This window comes from Melospiza melodia, chromosome 7 (assembly GCF_035770615.1).
Source record: "Melospiza melodia melodia isolate bMelMel2 chromosome 7, bMelMel2.pri, whole genome shotgun sequence".
Taxonomy (NCBI): Eukaryota; Metazoa; Chordata; class Aves; order Passeriformes; family Passerellidae; genus Melospiza; species Melospiza melodia.
Genome location: NC_086200.1, coordinates 31255043 through 31268819, shown reverse-complemented (window position 1 = coordinate 31268819; position 13777 = coordinate 31255043). Strand labels below are relative to the sequence as shown.

The window sequence follows — 13777 nt, the reverse complement described above, 5'->3', positions numbered from 1 at the left end:
AGGGATCCTCAACACAGAGCTGTGTGCGCCTGAACCCCAAATTCACAGTTACACCCCCAAATTCACACCTGAACCCCCCAAAATTCACAGTTAAATTCCCCAAATTCACATCCAAATCCCCTCAACTGGCACCCGAGACCCCAAAGTCGCCCGACTCCCTGCAGTAGCAGCTCCGTGCCGTGCCATGCCGTGCCATGCTGTGCCATCTCTGTGCCATCTCTGTGCCATGCTGTGCCATCTCTGTGCCATGCTGTGCCATATCCGTGCCGTGCTGTGCCATATCTGTGCCATGCTGTGCCATCTCTGTGCCATGCTGTGCCATATCCGTGCCATGCTGTGCCGTCTCTGTGCCGTCTCCATGCCATCCCTGTACCATCACCGTGCCGTGCCATGCCATATCCGTGCCGTGCCATGCCATCTCTATGCCACTGCCATGCCATCTCCATGCCATCCCCGTGCCATATCCGTACCATCCCTGTGCCATTCCGTGCCATTTCTGTGCCATCCCTGTGCCATTCCGTGCCATTTCTGTGCCATCCCCGTGCCATCCCCGTGCCATCCCCGTGCCATGCCGTGCCCTTCCCAGCGGGCACAGCGCTGCCCCCGTTTCCATCACCCCCGGTACCGAAATTCTCTTTATTTCCCCCCGCCCCGCCCGTGCCCGCAGCGCCCCCCGCGCTCCTCCCGCGCTGTCCCCGCGGGGGCCGGGCCGGGCCGGGCCGTGCCAGGGGGCGGCTCCAGCCCGGTACCGGCGCGGGGGGAGCGGCGCCCGCCCCGCCGAGCGTGCGCGGGGCCGCGGCCGTGGCAGCTCCGCGATGCCGCCTCCGGAGCCCATGCCCGGCTACGGGGAGCTGCTGCGCCGGGGCCTCGGCAGCCTGGCGGCGGCGGCGCGGGGCTGCGGGGACTGCGGCTGGGAGCGGGCGCTGCGCACCTGGGCCGACAACGCGCACCTGGGCTGGGCCGAGCTGCTGCTGTGCGGGATCTGCGCGCTGGGCTGGACCGCGCTGCGCCGCGCCTGCTCCCGCCGCCTGCTGCGGGTCAGTGCCGGGATGGAACGGGGAACCGGGGGGGAACGGGGATGGGAACGGGGGAACCGGGCTGGGAGCGATGGAACCGGGGGGAATGGGGCTGGGAGCGATGGAACCGGGGATGGGAGCGATGGAACCGGGGGGAATGGGGCTGGGAGCGATGGAACCGGGGATGGGAGCGATGGAACCGGGCTGGGAGCGGGGGGAACGCGGTGGGGAGGTTTGGGGTGCCCGCACCCGTTGCGGGATTCGGGGATGCGTTTGTGCGGTCAGGGGTGAGCCCCGGGAGCCGCGATCGCCGAGCGCGGAGCATCCCGAGGATGCGGGAGAGCCCCCCCGCCGCCTCCCCCGCCTCCCCTGCCGCCGCTGAGGTTGTTCCTGCAGCCCCGCAAGGCTGAGCGCGTTTTCTTCCAGGTTATTCGCAGGTTGTTCCGCGCCTGCCCCCGGCGCTGCAGCGCTGGGGATGGAGCAGCCCGGTGCACCGAGAGAGCCCCCCCTGCCCCCTTTCCCCCTGCCCCGCATCCCCCCGGATCCATCCCCGCATCCCTCGAGGCTGACGTTATTTCTTCCCGGTTTTTTGTGCCTTTCCCGGCGCTGCATCCTGCGGGATTTGAGCATCCCGGTGCCCTCCCTGCTCCATTTCCCCCTCCGCGTTTCCATCCCTGCCCCCGCAGGGCTGAGGCGTTTTTCCTCCCGGTTATTCTCGGTTTTTTCCGTGCTTCCATGCCTTTCCCGGGGCTGCATCCTGCAGGATTTGAGCACCGGCAGAGCCCCCCCTGCTCCTTTTACCCTTTATTTCCATCCCCGCAGGGCTGGGGTTATTTCCATCCCCGCAAGGCTGAGGTTATTTCTCCCCGGTTATTCCCGGTTTTTGTGCCTTTCCCGGCGCTGCATCCCGGAGGATTTCAGCCCTCCCCGCTCCTCCCCCGCTGCCGTTCCCATCCCCGCATCCCCAGAAGGTCGCGGATTGTCCCTTGCCCGGGAGGAAAAACAGGGGACAGCGAGGGGACACGGAGGGGACACGGAGGGGACATGGAAGGGACATGGAAGGGACACATTTCTGCGGTTTTTGGAGCAGATCTCCGTGCCCTGCTCGCTGCTGCAGCGCTGCCGTCGCTGCTGTCCCCACTGTCCCCTCTCTGTCCCCACTGTCCCCTCTCTGTCCCCTCTGTCCCTGTGCTCCATCTCCTCGGGAGATGCTGCCACTCTGCCCCGGCCTCCAGCACAGAACCCTCGGGGATTTGGAGGGCTTGGGGACAGTTCATTGTCACCCCATCCAGGCCTGGCTGCCCCTCCCTGGGCGTTCTGGGGGTCCCTGAAGGGGTCCCGGGGGCTCCTGGCCTTGGGCGAGCTCCAGCCGAGCCCTCTGGGGCTGGGGATGAGGGTTGTGAGGGGGGTTTGTGCCACGATGGGTTTCCCCATCCCCAGTCTGTCCATGATGTGTGGAAGGGGCTGAAGACGAGGATTGTAAGGGGAATTTGGCAGGTCCTGGCAGCCCCATGGCAGGTCCTGGAAGCTCCATAGCAGGTCCTGGCAGCCCATGGCAGCCCATGACAGCCCCTGGCAGGTCCTGGCAGGTCCTGGAAGCTCCATAGCAGGTCCTGGCAGCCCATGACAGCCCATGGCAGGTCCTGGCAGGTCCTGGCAGCCCATGACGGCCCCTGGCAGGTCCTGGCAGGGCCGAGGTGCCGCTCCCTGGGGAAATGGGTCAGTCTGTAACTGCAGAAGGGCCGGGGGGTTCGTGGCTCCAGCTCCTGTGCCTGATGCTGATGAGATGCTGAGCAGGGCTCCGGTGGCATCAGCTTTCCCCCGGCTGCAGGCAGGTACAGCTCGGGCTCCAGGGCTGTATTTTAAAAAGATTGGAAAATTCCCTGGCTGGAGTGGCTGTGGGCAGGGATGGGAATTGTGGATTTTCTGTGAAATCTGACAGGTTTGGGTCTCAGGGCCCTTGGGAGGGCAGGGCTGGATCAGGATGGCCCAAGGGGAGGAAAAGGAGATGTGTGAGCACAGGGGCTACGCCCTGCTCAGGATCTGGATTTTTGGGGCATCCTTCCTCCCTTGGAGGCTGAAATGACTAATTCTAACCCTAACCCTAACTCTAACCCTAACCCTAACCCCAACCCAAACTCTAACCCTAACCCTAACCCTAACCCTAACCCCAACCCTAACCCCAACCCTAACCCTAACCCTAACCCTAACCCTAACCCTAACCCCAACCCAAACCCTAACCCTAGCCCTAATCCTAACCCAAAGCCTAACCCTAACCCTAACCCCAACCCAAACTCTAACCCTAACCCTAACCCTAACCCTAACCCTAACCCCAACCCTAACCCTAACCCTAACCCTAATCCTAACCCTAACACTAACCCTAACCCTAACCCTAACCCTAACCCTAAACCCAACCCAAACCCTAACCCTAACCCTAACCCAAACCCTAACCCTAACCCTAACCCCAACCCAAACTCTAACCCTAACCCTAACCCTAACCCTAACCCTAACCCTAACCCTAACCCTAACCCCAACCCTAACCCTAACCCTAACCCTAACCCTAACCCCAAACCTAACCCTAACCCTAACCCTAACCCTAACCCTAACCCTAACCCTAACCCCAACCCTAACCCTAACCCTAATCCTAACCCTAACTCTAATCCTAACCCTAAACCCAGCTCTAACCCTGACCCTGACCTGCTGGTGTTCAGGTTTTCAGGCCATCCCCGTGTCCTCTGCAGGGAGAAATGTTGGGAAATGTGCTCAGGGAAGGGGAGCAATCCAGAGCAGCCCCAGGAGGATGAGGGAGCTGGAAATTCAGGGTTCTGGAGATTTGGGATTCTAGAAATTCGGGATGCTGGAAATTCGGGATTTTGGAAATTCAGGATGCTGGAAATTCGGGATGCTGGAAATTCGGGATGCTGGAAATTTGGGGTTCTAGAAATTCGGGATGCTGGAAATTCAAGACTCTGGAAAATGAGGATTCTGGAAGTCCAGGATTCTGGAAATCCAGGATTCTGGAAATTTGGGATGCTGGAAATTCAGGGTTCTGGAAATTCAGAATGCTGGAAATTCGGGATTCTGGAAACTCAGGGTTCTGGAAATCCAGGATTCCTGGTGTCCTTCTCCCCCTGCAGCCCTGCCAGGAGCTCATTTCCCAGCCTTGGGAGTGGGGGGTGTCCCCAGGCTGTCCTCAGGCTGTCCCCAGGCTGTCCCCAGCCCCGTGTGGGAGCTGAGCACAGGGACCTGGCCCAGGCTCTGCCTCTCCCTCCCTGAGCACAGAGCAGGGGCAGAGAAACCTCAGCAGCAACAAAGGGGCCTTTGTGCCCGGGGCTGCTCTGCTGTGTCAGCGCCGCTGGTCCCGCTGCCGCTGCTGCTCCTTCCCCGGGACACGGAGCAGGGCATCAAATCCCTTGTGCTGGGGTAAAATCTCTCCTGGTGGGAATCTGGGGGGGAAATCGCCTTTGCCCGCGGGTGCAGGTGGGGAACGGCGGCCTGAGCTGGGCTCGGGGCGGGGAAACTGAGGCACAGTGCAAGGAAACTGAGGCACGGAGCTGCTGCGTGGACGGGGAGAGGAGAGCGGGGTCGGTGGGTGACACAGCCCTGGTGTCCCCAGGGCACTCTGGGCGGGTGGCAGTCACTGCCCCCATGTCCCCCAGACGCTCTGGCCTCACAGATCAGGGACTTTTTTCCTGTTTTTTCCTGGTTTTTCCTTTTTGGGGCTGCCAGGGTGGGATTCTGGGGAGGAACGGCTCCATTTGGGGCAGAATTCCCAAAGAATGCCCCAAAAAAGCTGTGGCTGCCCCATTCCTGGCAGTGCCCTGGGGGGTGGAAGGTGCCAGGTTTGGGTTTGGGGTCCCAAATCCATTCTGGGATCCTTTGGGAGCCCCAGGCCTGGGGTGGCTGAGCTGGGAGCAGAGGGACAGAGGGCACAGGGGGCACAGAGAGCGCCGAGCCCCCCAGGGCACCCCCAGCCCTGGCACTGGGCCGGATCCCCGGGCAGGCTCTGGGGCTCTCCTGGCTCGTCCTCCCCGCTGGCACCGCCAGTTCCGGGGCTGCTCCGTGCCAGCCGCTCCTTTGTGTCCCTGGGGAACGTTCTGTGCCCCGGCCAGCCCTGGCACCGGCCCTGGCACCGCCGGGCTCCTTCCAGCCCTGGCACCAACCCTGGCACTGGGTGCCCCTTCCCCCTGCCCGGCTCTCCCAGCTCCTGCTGCTGACTACAGATGGATTCAGCATCCCTGGGGGTGGATTTAGGGATCTCTGGAGCTTGGGATGGATTTAAGGATCCCCAGGTGTGGATTTAGGGGTCCCTGGGGCTGGGTTTAGGAATCCCCAGAGTTTGGGGTGGATTTAGGGATCCCCGGATGCTCCTGTGTCCTGCTGCTGGAACTGGGGGTGGATTTAGGGATCCTTGGCTGTGGATTTAGGGGTCCCTGGGAGTGGGTGTGGATTTAGGGATCCCTGGAGATGGATTTAGGGATCCTTAGCTGTGGATTTAGGCATCCCTCGGGTGGATTTAGGGATGCCTGGGGATGGATTTAGGGGGTCCCTGGAGGCAGATTTAGAGATCCCTGGGTGTGGATTTAGAGATCCCAGCTGTGGATTTAGGGATCCCTGGAGATGGATTTAGGGATCCTGGCTGTGGATTTAGGGATCCCTGGAGGCCGGCGAAGGAGCCTTCATGTTCTCTCCTCCCCGCGGGTGTTCCTGACCCCGGGGCAGCCCCAGCCCGAGGATGATGATGATGATGAGGGGAGGCTGTGCCCTTTCCACATCCCCGCCCGCAGCCCCAGCCCCAGCCCAGATCCCGGCGCGGCTCCGTCGCCCCTGGCAACGGGCATCCGTGCGCCGTCACCATGGCAACGGCAGCCGGGTGATGGGAGGACATCCCCCAAACCCCTCCCCCAGCCCGGGGCAGAGCCGCGTCCGTGGGCAGCCCCGGGGACACCCCCGTGACACCACCGGGACACCCCCGTGACACCCCCGTGACACCCCCGTGATTCCCTGTGACACCCCCTGTCCCCCTGTGTCCCCTGTGTCCCCCTGTGTCCCCTGTCCCCCTGTGTCCCCTGTGTCCCCCTGTGTCCCCACCGGAGCCACCTCCCATTCCTGAATCTCTGCCCCACAGACCCCACGGATCCCTGTGATCCTTTCCGCCCCAAACCCTCATGGCGTGAGCAGGAGAGCTCAGACCCCAAACCCAGCCCGGGACAAGGAATCCCTGCCCCACGGATCCCCGTGGTCCTTTCTACCCCAAACCCTGTGGGGTGAGCGTGGCTTTGAGGATCCCAAATCCCCTGGGCTGTCCCCATGTCCCTGCCGTGTGGGCACCCCAGGAACTGAAGCTTTCCGTGCATTTTTGATTCCCCCTGCTCCTCTTCTCCCCCTGGAAAAGGCAGCAGGGGACGTGTCCAGAAACCCCAGAGCTGTTGGGATGGGAGCCCAGGAACCCCAGAGCTGTTGGGATTGGGATGGGAGCCCAGGAACCCCAGAGCTGTTGGGATGGGAGCCCAGGAACCCCAGAGCTGTTGGGATTGGGATGGGAGCCCAGGAACCCCAGAGCTGTTGGGATGGCAGCCCCTGGAGAAGGGGCCAAGCACCAGGGACAGCTGGGGCCTTAATTTAGGAGCAGAAAGTGCTGACCCGGGCCGGGTCCTGTTACCCTGCCGAGTTCTGCTTTCACCTGGGGCTCACCCGCAGCAGTTCTGGGGGGGGATTTGGGATTTCTCGGGGCTCTGGTTCCCCCAAACCCCTCCCTGTGCCTTGCTGGGTCCATTTATTCCCCAAAAAATGGGGCTGGCTCAGTTTATTCCCCCCAAAAACGAGTCTGGATCCATTCACCCCCCAAAAACGAGTCTGGATCCCTTTATCCCCAAACCCTGTTCCGTGTTCCCCGTCACCCCCAGCCTGTCCCTGTCCCCCTGCGCAGCCAGGACAGCAATTTTGGGAATTTCCATGGGTTCTCGCCAAGCAGAGCAGCCCTGGGGAGGGAAATCCGGGCGGGATCGGGGCTGGAAAGGGCGCTGGGGATGCGGGGAGGGTGGCACAGCTCCATCAGCACCGTGTCCCCGCCGCTGGTGGCACCTGGTGGCAGCGCCCAGGGCTGTGCCCGGCCCTTCCCTGCCCGTCCATCTCCCTTTCTCCCCGGAGCCGCCCGGCTGACGCTCTTGGAGCTTCTCCTCCGGGGCTTTCCTGCGGTTTATTGGGATTTTCTGCATTCCCGGCTCCTCCCTGCCAACGCCGGCCGTGCCAGGGTGCCCCGGGAGGGAGAGGATGCTCAAAGGATGCTCCGGGGATGCTCTGAGGAGGGGCAGGATGCTCTGAGAATGGAGGGGATGCTCCTGAGAGGAGGAAGATGCTCAGAGGATGCTCCGAGGAGGGGGAAGATGCTCCTGGGGTGCTCTGGGGATGTTCCAGGGAGGGGCAGGATGCTCTAAGGAGGGAGGGGATGCTCTGGGGATGCTCCAGGGAGGGGCAGGATGCTCTAAGGAGGGAGGGGATGCTCTGGGGATGCTCCAGGGAGGGGCAGGATGCTCTAAGGAGGGAGGGGATGCTCTGGGGATGCTCCAGGGAGGGGCAGGATGCTCTAAGGAGGGAGGGGATGCTCTGGGGATGCTCCGAGGAGGGGCAGGATGCTCTAAGGAGGGAGGGGATGCTCCAGGGGTGCTCTGGGGATGCTCCAGGGAGGGGCAGGATGCCCTGATGAGGGAGAGGATGCTCGGAGGATGCTCTGGGGATGCTCCGAGGAGGGGCAGGATGCCCTGAGGAGGGGGAGGATGCTCGGAGGATGCTCTGGGGATGCTCCGAGGAGGGGCAGGATGCCCTGAGGAGGGGGAGGATGCTTGGAGGATGCTCTGGGGATGCCCCGAGGAGGGGGAGGATGCCCTGATGAGGGAGGGGATGCTCCAGGGATGCTCTGGGGATGCTCCAGGGAGGGGCAGGATGCCCTGATGAGGGAGAGGATGCTCGGAGGATGCTCTGGGGATGCCCCGAGGATGCTCCAGGGAGTGGGGGAGTGCCCCAGGCTCCCCTTGCACAGCTCCAGGAGGGTCCCCCCCCTCCCGATTTCCCCTCCCAGCCCCTTCCTGCTGGCAGAGCCTGGCTCTGGCTCCGACCCTGGGCGCTGCTGAGCCCCCCGGGTGAGGCTTCCCGGATGAAATTCCCCCTTTTCCCGCAGCCCTTGGCGGAGTGGTGCCAGCTGCAGCCCAAAGATGCCGCCAAGATGCCCGAGAGTGCCTGGAAGTTGTTCTTCTACTCGGTGTCGTGGTCCTACGGCGCCTACCTGCTGTTCTGCACCGAGTACCCCTTCTTCCACGACCCGCCCTCCGTCTTCTACGGTGAGGAAAGCACGGACGCCCCCAAATTCCCTTCTTTTGTCCCTTTTTTATCCCTTTTTTGTCCTGCTCTGGGTGCAGAAAGGGCACAAGGGGGTGTCTGGGCGTTCCTTTCTTCTGGTGGCTGCTGGAGGGGCTGAGTGAATCAGGAACCAATGAAATAAATCATGGACAATTAAATAACAGACAATTAAATAACAGACAATTAAATCATGGAATGGGTCGGGGTGGGAAGAATCTTGAAGATCAGCTCATGGCCATGGGCAGGGGCAGCAAGTCAGGGCTTAAAAATCTCCTCGTTCCAGCCCCTGCCCAAATCAGGGTTAAAAATCTCCTCATTCCCCCCTCGGCTGTGGACAGGGACACAATCCCACACACATACATCATATATAAACCCATGGTGATTGATCACAATTTGCAAAAGTTAATATAATAACATAGATTATTATTTAGCAATAGTCGATAATAATATAAGGTATTTTTATTTTCTATAGTAATATAGATTATTTTAATTTTTCTATAATCATACATATTATTATTTAATAATAATATAATAATCTATATTATTTTTATTTTATATAATAATATAGTTTTCCTATAATAATACAGATTATTATTATCAATATTATTATTATGTAGATTTTTTTATTTTATATAGTAATATAGATTATTATTATTGTAATATTTATTTTAATTTTTATTTTAATTTTTTATTTTTATTTTCATTTTTACTCTTACAAACACAAACCAACCAGGAGTGGTTCCAGGCTGGCAGCGGGGCACTACTACTACTACTACTACTACTATTACTATTACTACTACTACTACTATTATTATTATTATTATTATTATTATCATTATCATTATCATTATCATTATCATTATCATTATCATTATATAATATTATATTTTTAGTAATTTTTTTTTTAATTTTTATTTCTATTTTTATTTCTATTTCTATTTTTCCCCTCTCAAACCCAAAAACCCAAACCCCTCGGCGGTGTTGCAGGCTGGCAGCAGGGCACTATTATTATTATTATTACCATTATTTCTATTTTTATTTCCATTTCTATTTTCCCTCTCTCAAACCCAAACCCCTGGGTGTTTCAGGCTGGCACCGGGGCATGGAGGTGCCCAGGGACATTGCCCTGGCATACCTGCTGCAGGGCAGCTTCTACGGGCACTCCCTGTACGCCACGGCCTACATGGACACGTGGCGCAAGGACTCGCTGGTGATGCTGCTGCACCACGTGGTCACCCTGACCCTGCTGGCCTCCTCCTACGCCTTCAGGTGAGCCCCGACCTTCCTCATCCTCCTCATCCTCCTCCTACGCCTTCAGGTGAGCCCCGACCTTCCTCATTCTGCTCATCCTCCTCCTACGCTTTCAGGAGAGACATCTCCCCATCATTTTCCCCTTTTCATTTCCCCATTTTCCTGGTTTTCTCCATTTCCCCAGCTGTTCCCCACATTTTCCCCATTTTTCCCCACTTCCCCATGGTTTTTCCCCATTTCCTCATGCTTTTTTCCCATTGTTTTTCCTCATTTCCCCACATGTTTTTTTCTCCGTTTCCCTGTGGTCTTTCCCATTTCCCCACAGTTTTTCCCTGTCTCATTTCTCCATTTCCCCGCAGGTTTTCCCCGCAGTTTTCCTCATTTCCCTGCAGTTTTCCCCTGCAGCTTTTCCCATTTCCCCATTGTTTTTCCGCACGATTTTTCTGCATTTCCCTGCGGATTTTCCCCATTTCCCCGCAGATTTCCCCCATTTTCCCCGCTGTTCCCCCCAGGTACCACAACGTGGGCGTGCTGGTGCTGTTCCTGCACGATGTCAATGACGTGCAGCTCGAGTTCACCAAGCTCAACGTGTACTTCAAGCACCGCGGCGGCGCCTTCCACCGCCTCAACGACGTGCTGGCCAACGCGGGCTGCCTGGCCTTCAGCGTCAGCTGGTGGGTCTGGGATGGGGCCCTGATCCTAACCCTGATCCTAAACCCTGCTGGGTTTGTGTCCCTGATCCTAATCCTGATCCTAAACCCTGCTGGGTTTGTGTCCCTGATCCTAATCCTGATCCTAAACCCTGCTGGGTTTGTGTCCCTGATCCTAAACCCAACCTCCTGGCCAACGCGGGCTGCCTGGCCTTCAGCGGCAGGTGGTGTGTCTGGGATGGGGCCCTGATCCTAAATCCAATCCTCCCTGCTGGGTCTGGGGTCCTGATCCTAATCCTGAACTCCCCTGGTGGGTCTTGGTCTCCTGATCCCAATGATCCCAATCCTGACCTGGTGGGTCTGTGTCCCCTGATCCCAATCCTGACCTTCCCTGCTGGGTTTGGGTCCCTGATCCCAATCCTGACCTTCCCTGCTGGGTTTGTGTCCCTGATCCTAATCCTGATCCTAAACCCTGCTGGGTTTGGGTCCCTGATCCTAATCCTGACCTTCCCTGCTGCGTTTGGGTCCCTGATCCCAATCCTGACCTTCCCTGCTGCGTTTGGGTCCCTGATCCTAATCCTGGCCTGGTGGATTTGTGTCCCCATCCCAAACCCGATCTTCCCTGCTGGATTTCTGTCCCTGGTCCCAATCCTCACCTTCCCTGCTGGATTTGGGGCCCTGATCCCATCCTGACCCTCCCCTGCTCCCAATCCTGGCACTCTTTGGAGGATTTTTGTCCCCCTGGGCCCCTCTCCCCTGATGGCTTTTGAGACCCCCCAGCATCTCCTGGGGCTCCTGCTGGGCTGGGAATCCCTCTGTAGTGCGGGGTCTGAGTGTCCGTGAAATTCCTGTGACACCGCTGGTGACACCCTGGTGACACTGCTGGGGACACTGCTGTGACAAATGACCCGGGCAGGGGGGAGGAGGAGGAGCCGGTGCCGGGTGGACGGACACAGGGATGGATCCATGGATGAACAGGCTGTGCTGGCTCTGCCCCCTTCCCAGGGCCACGCTGACCCCTCTCTGTCCCCGTCCCGGCAGGTTCTGGTTCCGTCTCTACTGGTTCCCCCTGAAGGTGCTCTACGCCACCTGCCACTCCAGCCTCCAGGCCGTGCCCAACATCCCCTTCTACTTCTTCTTCAACGCGCTGCTGCTCGTGCTCACCCTGATGAACATCTACTGGTTCCTGGTGCGTGATCCGGGGCTGGTGCCACCCCAGGGGACAGACTGGGGACAGCGGGGACGTGTCCCCTGTCCCTGGGGCCAGCCCTGTCCTCGGTGCTGCTGCGGGGGTGGCAGGGATGGGCAGGTTTGGGGGGTCAGGCTGGGGGAATTCAGTGTCTGACACCTGGGGGAGTGATAACAGCAGGGAGAGTGATAACACCTGGGAGTAGGGAGAGAGGTGGGGACGGTCTGGGAGTGCTCCGAAGGGGATTTGGAGAGGTGTGAATGATCTGGGAACGTTCCTGCATCCCAGAAAGGGGATTTGACAGAGGTGTGAACGTTCTGGGAATGTTCCTGCAAGCCCCAGGCTGTGGGGATGGGTGGAGAGGGGAGATCCATGGGGCAGGGCAGGGCAGGGAGCTGCTGAGCCCATCACCCCTGGGATGAACCCAGGAATTGTCCCTGGAGTTCTGCTCCATGGAGCCCCAAACCCCATCCCGGGGCTGTGGCCATGCCGGGGGTCTGCCCTGCCCGAAATGGGGAGGGGGCAGCAGGGAAAGGCCCCCCCCGGGCTGGGGCCATGCCTGAGGGTCGCTGTCCCCTCCTGTCCCCTCCTGTCCGCAGTACATCGTGCTGTTCGTGGCCAAGGTGCTGCTGGGGCAGATGCAGGAGGTGAACGATGTCCGTGAGTACGACCTGGAGGAGAGCAGGAAGCCCGGCAAGGAGCCTGGGATCCCGCTGCCCCGCGCTCTGAAGGAGGGGTACGTGCAATTGCGGGCTGGTCTGGGTCAGGAAACCCCAAAGCACATCCAGCCCCACACCTGGGACACCCCCGTGGGCCTGGGGTCCGGCCTGGGGCACTGCCCGGGGTCCAGGGGTGGGCACAGCTGCTCTGGGAATGCCATCCCCACCCTCCCAGCCAGGAATCCCTCCCCAATATCCCACCCAAATCTCCCTTTTCCCAGTCTAAACCCATTCCCTGGGTCCTGTCCCTCCATCCCTTGTCCCCAGTCCCTCTCCAGCTCTCCTGGAGCCCCTTCAGGCCCTGCAAGGGCTCTGAGCTCTGTCTGGAGCTTTTCCTGGTGCTGGAGCCACCAAAGAGCACAGATCTGGGGACAGGAGTGGCCTCAGAAGAGAAATGAGGGGAAATTCATGTGTTTGGGGTCTGGAGCCATCACAGCACACAAATCTGGGAACAGGGGTGGCCCCAGGATGGAAATGAGGGGAAATTCGTGTGTTCAGGGCCTGGAGCCATCAAAGTGCACAAATGTGGGGGTAGGAGTGGCCTCAGCAGGGAAATGAGGGGGGATCTGTGTGTTCAGATGGGCTGGATCCATCACAGAGCACAGATCTGGGCAGTGAGGGGGATTTGTGTGTTCAGGGCCTGGAGCCATCACAGAGCACAGATGTGGGCACAGGGAAATGAGGGGGAATTTCTGTGTTCAGGGCCTGGAGCCATCACAGGGCACAGGGCAGTGAGGGGAATTTGTGTGCTCAGGGCCTGACCCCGGCTCTGCTCTCCCCAGGCTGCACCTCAGGAACGGCCTCGTGAAGGACAAGAGGTTGTGAGGGCGGCGTGGGCACGGCTGCGGGGCTGGCACTGCCCGGGACCTGCTCTGGGACCCTGCCAAGGACAGCAACTGCCCCCCTGCCCCCTGCCAGCCCTGGCACTGCCAGCGCCCTGCGCCTGGGGCTCCCACTTTGGCCCAGTCTGGCCCAGTCTGGCTGGGACACTGGTGGCCGCGCTGGCCAGGGGGGACCTGGGGCTGCCTCGGTGTCCCTGGTGTTGCTCCACGTCCTCAGCCCCGCTGTGACACCCCCAGACCCTCCCTCTGAGCCCTCCCAGCTGCTCCAGCCCGGGCAGGGGAGCTCCTGTCCCGCCCTGGGAAGGGACCCCGAGGCCAGATGTGCTCCAGATGTGCCCCAGCTGTGCCCCAGGGACTGCAGAGGGGCCCTTGTCACCTGAATCCACCCCGGGAATCCAGCCCAGCCCTCGGGAGGAGGCTCTGGAGGTTCAATTTCCTTGGAAAAAATCCCCGTGTAGCTCTTGGAGTGGCTTAGAAAGGGTCCTGCAGGTCCCTGCTGGGAGATTCCCCCAGGACTGGCCCCTTGCTGACAGAAAAACAGAGAATTCCTGCTTCAGGGCTGGGATTTTGGGGAGAACAGAGAATTCCTGCTCCCAGGGTTGGGATTTTGGGGAGAACAGAGAATTCCGGCTCCCAGGGTTGGGATTTTGGGAGGAACAGAGAATTCCTGCTTCTAGAGTTGGGGTTTTGGGAAAAACAGGGAATTTCTGCTTCCAGGGTTGGGATTTTTGGGGAAGAACAGAGAGTTCCTGCT

The 13777-nt window shown here is 59.7% G+C and overlaps 1 protein-coding gene across 2 annotated transcripts; it reads left to right on the top strand.

Annotated features, from left to right (window-relative positions):
* The first annotated feature begins 815 nt into the window (after positions 1-815).
* Positions 816-13755, top strand: CERS1 (ceramide synthase 1). 2 transcript variants are annotated; one of them, XM_063161212.1, is made up of 7 exons: positions 816-1037; positions 8194-8353; positions 9461-9641; positions 10136-10297; positions 11315-11462; positions 12062-12198; positions 12964-13755. In XM_063161212.1, the coding sequence occupies exons 1-7, from the start codon at positions 816-818 to the stop codon at positions 13004-13006; spliced, it is 1053 nt and encodes a 350-aa protein (XP_063017282.1). In that variant the 3' UTR covers positions 13007-13755. The 2 variants fall into 2 exon arrangements, with proteins under 2 accessions (XP_063017282.1, XP_063017283.1); XM_063161213.1 differs by lacking the exon at positions 816-1037 and adding an exon at positions 4338-4439.
* Positions 13756-13777: the final 22 nt, after the last annotated feature.

Excerpts from the sequence above, each read along its gene's own strand:
- CERS1 (XM_063161212.1), top strand. The coding sequence starts at position 816 with ATGCCGCCTCCGGAGCCCATGCCCGGCTACGGGGAGCTGCTGCGCCGG. Across the intron at positions 10,298-11,314 it reads CTGGCCTTCAGCGTCAGCTG|GTTCTGGTTCCGTCTCTACT; the intron begins GTGGGTCTGGGA and ends CCGTCCCGGCAG. Across the intron at positions 11,463-12,061 it reads TGAACATCTACTGGTTCCTG|TACATCGTGCTGTTCGTGGC; the intron begins GTGCGTGATCCG and ends TCCTGTCCGCAG.